Source organism: Maniola jurtina, chromosome 6 (assembly GCF_905333055.1).
Source record: "Maniola jurtina chromosome 6, ilManJurt1.1, whole genome shotgun sequence".
In the NCBI taxonomy this organism is placed as follows: domain Eukaryota; kingdom Metazoa; phylum Arthropoda; class Insecta; order Lepidoptera; family Nymphalidae; genus Maniola; species Maniola jurtina.
Window position 1 is genome coordinate 11,582,547 of NC_060034.1, and position 8,563 is coordinate 11,591,109.

The 8,563-nt window shown below is 35.8% G+C and overlaps 1 protein-coding gene across 1 annotated transcript; it reads left to right on the forward strand.

Annotated features, from left to right (window-relative positions):
• Positions 1–1,609: 1,609 nt before the first annotated feature.
• LOC123866444 lies at positions 1,610–3,367 on the forward strand. The gene is made up of 3 exons (XM_045908025.1): positions 1,610–1,757; positions 2,738–3,154; positions 3,230–3,367. Exons 2-3 carry the CDS (start codon positions 2,749–2,751, stop codon positions 3,310–3,312), a joined length of 489 nt encoding a protein of 162 aa, XP_045763981.1. The 5' UTR covers positions 1,610–1,757; positions 2,738–2,748; the 3' UTR covers positions 3,313–3,367.
• Positions 3,368–8,563: the final 5,196 nt, after the last annotated feature.

The following is an 8,563-nucleotide window of genomic DNA, read 5'->3' on the forward strand; positions in this document are numbered from 1 at the left end:
TGCCAATCACATCGTCTCGTGCGAAATCATAACTCAGCAAGACGCGTACCCTCCTTCTAAATCTTTGGGGAAGCTCCATCCATTGCGTTTAATTATAGCCCGACCCCAAGCGCTCACCTGAAGATCGTTAATCTTTCTTAAAGATATATTCGCTGGATCGCAACAGCCTTCATTCTACGCCCTCGGCGCTAATCGCCTTGTGTCGCACTTCGGTTTTATTTAGGCTTTCAATAGACGATACTGATACCGGACCGTTGTAAAATGTATGTTTCCAATCCATGATGTTCTTAATCAACTATGTAGTTCAAAAGAACAATCTTAGTCTAAATTTTTTCTGAATAAGGAGGTACAAGAACAGCTTAAGGATTTGGTGGTTCCCACAGTCGCAAATAGAGAGTGCTCCTCACTCATGCCAAGACATCTAAAAACTGAACTCGATACACGAACCCAAGCCTGATTACTCATGATGCACGCACTAGATGGCAGCACGGGTAGCTTAATCGGAAATTAAAAGTAGAACACGCAAATCTGAATCGCATTGACGGAGCGTTTATCAATCTGCACTATATATAGAGAGGGTTTACTTAAGTAAAACCTCTCTAGCTCTAGGTAGTAAGCATTTTTTTTTGTTCTATACCGTGAACAACATAAAAACAATGCGACACTTTTCTGCTAAATTTTGTATGAGACTATCTTGTTAGAAACGTGGCATAGGTATTTTGTTTAAGATCCAAAAGCTCCAAGTAGGCCTTAATCTGCTATCTCAGTCTGCTACGGTTTTCAAATTCAATGGTTTATTTGAACTTCATAGCTTCTGCAATCTAGGTACTTTTGTGTTGTCAGTTATTAATCTGATGTCTGTCTAATAAATACAGGAACTATGCAGCAACTTATCCGTTGATAGAATGCGGTTTGAGTGAGTATACATTTCCGATCCGGTTACAATATGGCTGCGGTTGAAAACCGGATCGTGTATTTGCAGCTTTAGCCTTTGCTACCTTCGCTAACTCTCCTTTGCTTAGTTACTGCATTGAAAAGTCTTTGAACTCTGGATTCACCCCCGCTTTTCAAAGACGGCTTGACTTTACGTGTCACGATCTTGATTTCGACATTTATGTTTATTGATTAGCGGGATCATGGTATCAATAAGCTCCATTAACCAATTTTCCCTCGGGGTCTGTTGATTAAGTTCGGTGTTTAATCTCAAAGGTTTTGTTTTTGGTTAAATGATTACGATCAAAAGCAAAATAATCTGTCTAATTATTTCGCAAAATTATTTATGTTGGTTAATTTGGCTTTCAGTAATTTTTTGACAGGATCTAGAGCCTTGTTCTAGCTGACCACCCTTTACTCGCGTGGTATTTCTAAAAACCCTTTTTAGTAGGGGTTTACTTTATAGAGGGAACCTACCTACGTGCTATCAAGTTTCTAGAGTATCAGTCAGTCAGTTTCTTCGTTTATATAATACTAGAATAGATGAAGCTGTTAACTTCGTCCGCGAGTATTTAGATTTTTGAAAATCCCGTGTGAGCTCTTTGATTTTCCGAGATAAACAGTAGCTTTGTCATTCTCTGCGAAGCAAGGTATCAACTGTGGTATCATGTAGACTACGGGCCCATGTACAAAAATGGATGGGTCATATGAACCACCAGATGACGTATATAGGACGATATAAGAGCATAAAATAATACGATTCAGCACTATGCCGTCACTTGTAAGCTGTCCAACTGAGTGCTGGTGAGAATTCAAAAGTGCAGGTAGAGTGAGTACATTTTGGTCATATATTTTTGTACGGCATTTTTACCATCAATAGATCCATGAAAAATAGTAAGAAAGCGCGCAGTGCCGTAAAAAAGTAGTGCGCCACAAAGTCGGTAAATTTTTTGATTTTCTGACAATTTCCGGGGTAAATTTGGTCATTTCATTCTGTACGGCATTAGTTTCATACTGTTTCAATACAGCCTCTAATCCATTATTCCGCAACGCCGTACAAATATCATGCGACAAGGGGAAAAAATCGAGGGTTGCAACTCCCTCTCTTTCCGTGCTCCGGGGGGTGATTTGAAACAACATAAAATTAATTTATTTTGAAAGTATTTTATGCATAGATAATATTTTTTTACATGCCGTACATTTTCGTTGGTCCAAAGGTTTGTAGGGGAAAAAAACTCAAGGAAAAATCCATAGAACGAAATGTAAAGTGAAATTTATGACGATATTTTTTTATACGGCATTTAGATAGTTTATTTGTACTTAATGCAATCCATACTAATATTATAAATGCGAAAGTGTGTCAGTCTGTCTGTCTGTCTGCTACCTTTTCACGGCCCAACAGTTTAACCGATTCTGACGAAATTTGGTACAGGGTTAGCTTATATCCCGGGGACGGACATAGGCTACTTTTTATCCAGAAAATCAAAGAGTTCCCACGGGATTCCCAAAAACCCATCCGCTTAACCGATTTGTATGAAATTTGGTGCCGAAGTAGCTTGCGTCTCTGTAATTGACTTATGCAACTTTTTATCTCGGAAAATCAAAGAATTCCCACGGGATTCCTAAAAACCCATCCGCATAACCGATTTGTATGAAAGGTACCGAGGTAGCTTGCGATCCTGTAAGTGACATAGGCATTTTATCCCGGAAAATCAAACAGTTCCCACGGGATCTTTAAAATCTAAATCCACGCGGACGAAGTCGCGGGCATCCTCTAGTAATTTATAAAAAGTATTTGTTACAGATCCACTACTCATGGAACAAACTTTCAATGTTCTGCAAGAATATGTATGCGTTTTATACAATGTAAAAGCAAGAAAAACTGTCAACGAAGCAAGGTGTATCATATTCGATAGGATTTATACACCGAAAAGCTGTAATGAAGCTTTCAAAAAGAAAGCTATGAAATTGGAAGCAACGTCGTTTCCCCCTTGTTTCAGGGAGTTAAAACAACATATGAAGAGAAGTACCTACATAGCACAGATTTGGTGTAATGCCTACAAACAAATACCGTCGACCTTGTTACCAATAAGATATGGATGGATGTTCAATGACGGTCGGTACGATTTCGACTGGTTCCACGGCGAGGAATGCCCCCAAAAAGTCAGTGACATAACGGAACCGGATGAGGAATCAGGCGAAGAAATTGATGACGTCATAGGTGAATAAATATATCTTTACATCTTCAATCTGTACGTAAGACTTTAATTTTGACAAAAACTTATTCATGTTTCAGAAAATGATAGAGAAGATAATTCGGACGTCGATGAAGACGTTGACTCCGATAACAACTCAGCGGCTGATTCCGATACTGATTAATTTAAATAAAAACCTTATTTTGTATTATCATCTTTAAATATATCGAATTTATCTAAAAAATAAGTGTTTCATTTTCATCAGCCTAAAAGATATGGACTGCATTAAAATGTACGGCATCATTTTTTCCTAATTCATTTATCTTAATACTATTTAAAACAAGGGGAGAATGAAGAAAATTGCTATATTTTATTAATCTATGAATATTTAAACTTTTGCAATAATTTGAAAAATTTCAGTTTTTGTATTTCTCAATAATTTTTTTTAGAACAGTTTCTTTTGAACGGCAATACTATATAACAATAGTATTTTACACTATCATGTTAAAAAAATGATGAAAAATGATGTCATGAAATTAAGATAATTATTGATACACATTCAAATGAACACTAATTTTTTGACGGCAATATTTTTAATAGTACTTTTGAGTGCTAGATAATGTTTTGGAACCAAAGCCGTTCTTTTTCAAATCACCCCCTGGAGCACGGAAAGAGAGGCGGTTGCAACCCTCGATTTTTTCCCCTTGTCGCATGATTTTTGTACGGCGTTGCGGAATAATGGATTAGAGGCTGTATTGAAACAGTATGAAACTAATGCCGTACAGAATGAAATGACCAAATTTACTCCGGAAATTATCAGAAAATCAAAAAATTTACCGACTTTGTGGCGCACCATTTTTTTACGGCACTGCGCGCTTTCTTACTATTTTTCATGGATCTATCGATGGTAAAAATGCCGTACAAAAATATATGACCAAAATGTACTCACTCTACCTGCACTTTTGAATTCTCACCAGCACTCAGTTGGACAGCTTACAAGTGACGGCATAGTGCTGAATCGTATTATTTTATGCTCTTATATCGTCCTATATACGTCATCTGGTGGTTCATATGACCCATCCATTTTTGTACATGGGCCCGTAGTCTAATGTACCACGTTAAAATTGGTAAAATGAATGGGCCGTGAAAATGTAACACAGAAACTGACAGATAGGTACCACAAATTCGCATTTATGATTATGTATTAGTACTTATTAGGTATTGGTATAGATTTACATATAAAAGTAAGTTATAAGTGTAAGCTAAATTTTACTTTAACTCTAAATTTGACCTTATGTTACTTAAATAGGCATAGGTAAGCTTTTCCCCTATTGCCTTCTAACTTCTAACGCCTTATTTACATTAAACCTTCATAATATCATTCCTAGGGGATTTGTTCCAACCACATAAATAGTCCCACGATAAGAATCGCAGTTAAAACAATCATAACTGTGTAATTTCAATTGCAAAATCTCGACAGTAAATCAGTACTTACTAAGTAATTGCTTATAAAACTCATTTGCATTGCAACATGAGTATATACGGACATAAATTACATTTCTGCCAACTTATATCACGAAAGAAAATCGTTAGTAAATATATTGCTATGTAAATAAAATTACGAGCTTTGGTATTGGTACCCACTACCTTATAAATTTAAAATACAAGATTCGTGGAAATGTGTCGCAATGTTTTTTTTTATTTTTAATACACCCTACTACCTACCTATATGTATAAAATCCATACTAATCCATACTTACTAATATTATAAATGCGAAAGTGTGTCTGTCTGCCTGTCTGTCTGTCTGTCTGTCTGCTACCTTTTCACGACCCAACAGTTTAACCGATTCTGACGAAATTTGATACAGGGTTAGCTTATATCCCGGGGACGGACATAGGCTACTTTTTAGCCCGGAAAATCAAAGAGTTCCCGCGGGATTACCAAAGATGAAATTTGGTACCGAAGTAGCTTGCGTCCCTGTAATCGAAATAGGCAACTTTTTATCCCGGAAAATCAAACAGTTCCGACGGGATCTATAAATATCTAAATCCACGCGGACGAAGTCGCGGGCATCCTCTAGTAAGAAATATAAAACAAAAAAACGTTTCTACATATATCCGTTATAGACTTTGAAACCATTCAACCGATATGCCCTAAACCGGTTTCATTAGATTAGGAATAGGATTAGGAGATTTAGATTAGGTTTCGGCTTTTTTAGCGTAGTAGCATGGTACGCTGGGTATCCGCTGGAAACCTATAAAATAAGAAACAACTATATACGTTTTTACTCATATTTATTAGGGTAGAAATATAAGCTGCAACCTATGGTGTATTCCATATCCACATAGTATACCTAACATACCTAGTATACTAATATTATATGGAGAATCGTTTACAACCTTTTCACGGCTCAACTGCTGAAGATTGGCATAGATTGCTTAAAAATCAGGATTGCTTACAAAAATAAATATTAGTTTCCAATTTCAGCACTCACAAGAGACCAAGATTAGGCTCAAGCTCTCTCAGTGCCCGTCAAGGTTTTTCGTACCTACTAAATCAATGGTTTTTTGAAACATTCCTCTATCGATGGGTGATTTCAGTTAACACAAGTTCTACAAGAGCAAGACACACAGTCTGGCCACAGCGAGAACTGTTCAAATACACCGAACGCCCGTTCGCTTTCCAATTAAGCTCGGAAACTGTTTGAGTTCTGTACAGGTATCATACCTGGCCCTTTGATGTCATTCCATAAAGTTATTGCCTTATGTAAAGGTTTACATTGATCATCAACTAAGAGTGTTATTTTGATTTGAAATAAAATGCTAAAAATAGATTCTGATGGTGATATGCAATCACTTAATCTAGACTAATATTATGAAGAGGAAAAGTTGGTAAGTTTGTTTGTAGGCAGTAATATCTGGAACTACTGAACAGATTTTGAAAATTCTTTCAAAAATTCACCAATAGAAAGCTACATTCTTCGTGAGTGAAACGGGCTATATTTTATTTTCAAGCACCCGTGTGAAGCCGGGGTGGGTCGCTAGTATTACATAAAACTAAAAAATCTGCGAGAACTTAAATAAAATACGTTTAGCAAACAAGAATTATAAAATAAATTATTTTGTTTAAGTTTTCACCAATCTTAACAGCAACATTCATCCCTTCCATCCACGTTGGAAAAAATTTGGACATATCCAGCGAACTTTAAAGAAAATAAAAGTTACAGTTTCAATTTAAATGATTTTGCTCTACATTACTACAATTGTTGAGAGCGTGGTAAATGATTATTTAGTATAGTTCCAGGTCCGCTGTTCGACAGTATCAGTTGGTACTTAATTTTCCATTCGTGTAAAAAAGGTTGTAAAGATTGTAAGTGTTTAGTAGCCATGCAGGCTAGGCTAGCCATGTAACCGAACTGAAAAGATGAGTCAACAAAAAATACCTCTTCCGCGTAGAATTTTGCCGAAATAAAGTTTAAACCATCATTTCAAGAAGCAGACGGTTTTATGTCTTGATAAAATTTAGTACATTTTTATGAACTCTGCTTGGATTGTTTAGTACCACTATAATACGAGCGAGATCAGACATGTGAACCTGTTTACTTTGCGCAGAGAAACTGTATCTTCAGTTTATGGAGAGATGATTTGTTTGTTTGTTTGTACTCGTATAATGTATAGGTAACTACCTGTTTTGATAATAATTGGTAAATTTCATCATAAATAGTTTCTATACTTTAGTAGTACAACATAATATATTATTGTACATTAAATACTTGAAAAGAGCAACCGCCGAGTTTCTGGCTGGTTCTTCTCGGTAGAAACGGCATTCCGAACCAGTGGTAGATTATTTTGACGATTCAAAAGCACTTGTAAAAGTTTGATTGAATAAAAACATTTTGAATTTTGAATTTTTTTGAATCTATGCTATATTTAATTGGAAAATGTATACTCGATAAAAAATACTATATACTGTGAAGAATTTTACTTCAATGTTTTTTTCCTTCAATACTCATCAAGAAAACCCTAAGACTATAGAAAGGCTTATGAGTTATATGACAAATTGTTATTATGTTAGGTACTAAGATTTTATGGTTTGGATTGTAAATTAGTAAACTATGCAACTCTGCATAAGTACATGTTACACAACCGTTTCATAAACTACCTACTATTGAACTCTTCCGAACAATTCCTAAAAGTATTAAAATATAGGTGTATATTTCATGACCTGAAAATATTTCAAGGAATATTACAGATCTATTTAAAAGCGTACCTAACTACGTTCAAAGTTTAGGTAAATTAGCCCAAAATATTTGGACCATTCCAAAAAAAAAGTAAATAAGAACATTTTTCTCCGTGCTTCAGTGAACTTAAAGCGACTTTAAACATCGCTTTCTAACGCTTGATAACTTCGAATTTTCAAAGCCATTGCAGCTCGCTGCTGCAAACAAAATAAATTTTTGTAAAAGATAACCTAGCCCAGAGCGAAAAGTGCTGCAATAAATTAGTTCCGAGATCGTGACGACATGGATTAACTTAATCTGCATCCAAAAGTAAAGTTGGAAAGTTTTCTGCTATGTATTTGAGGTACGTGTCACCTAGTTGCGAACGTGCAAACTTTTGAATTTTCCGTCATAAAATGTAGCCTAGTATGTATGTTAATTCAGGGCATAAGTTATATCCATTCCATATTTCAGCCAAATCGATTGTCATTGTCATTGTCACTAATTCACTACCCATTTTGTAAAGGTGAAAGTGTGTTTGTTTGTTAATCAACGTGATTTTTGCATGGGTAAAAGACTTTAAATAAAAATTCAAAGACCTAGAGATTGGCTTAGAATAGAATAGAATAGAGTGGAGTGGAGTGGAGTAGAATGGAATGGAGTGGACTGGAATGGAATGGAATGGAATGGAATGGAATGGAATGGAATGAAATGGAATGGAATGAAAGGGAATAGAATAGAATAGAACAAAATAGAATAGGCTTAGGCTAGTTTTTATCGCGAACAATCAAAGATTCCCACAAAATTAAAAAAACTTAATCCATGCGGACAAAGTCGCGGACACTAGTTAATAATATTAGTAAGATGTGTCTTACCTACATTCTCTCATAGGAACAATGAAATCTTAATATAGTAAGTGGAAACTTCAGGAATGTTCGCACTATGAAAGAGCAAACAAAGGGCTTTAACTTTATTCACTTAATACAGAACGTCACGAACCGGCGCAGTCATAAAACAATAATATAATAATGTATGTATTGTTCCTGGCTACGCTATATCAGGGCATTGTGCGTCGAGAGCCAGGCTGTCTGCCTGAAATCTGCTTTGTGAATCCCCTTTCATGAGGACGACGGCTTAAAACCTCATTTAGAGAGAACTCGACGCCTCTACCGCTTAACGTTATGGCCCAAGAAAATCGTCCCTTAATTTAAATAA

What these genes read in the sequence shown, in the direction of transcription:
- LOC123866444 (XM_045908025.1), top strand. Translation starts at nt 2,749, where the DNA reads ATGGAACAAACTTTCAATGTTCTGCAAGAATATGTATGCGTTTTATAC. An exon ending in AGAAATTGATGACGTCATAG is followed by an intron (nt 3,155 to 3,229) that starts GTGAATAAATAT and finishes TTCATGTTTCAG; the next exon opens with AAAATGATAGAGAAGATAAT.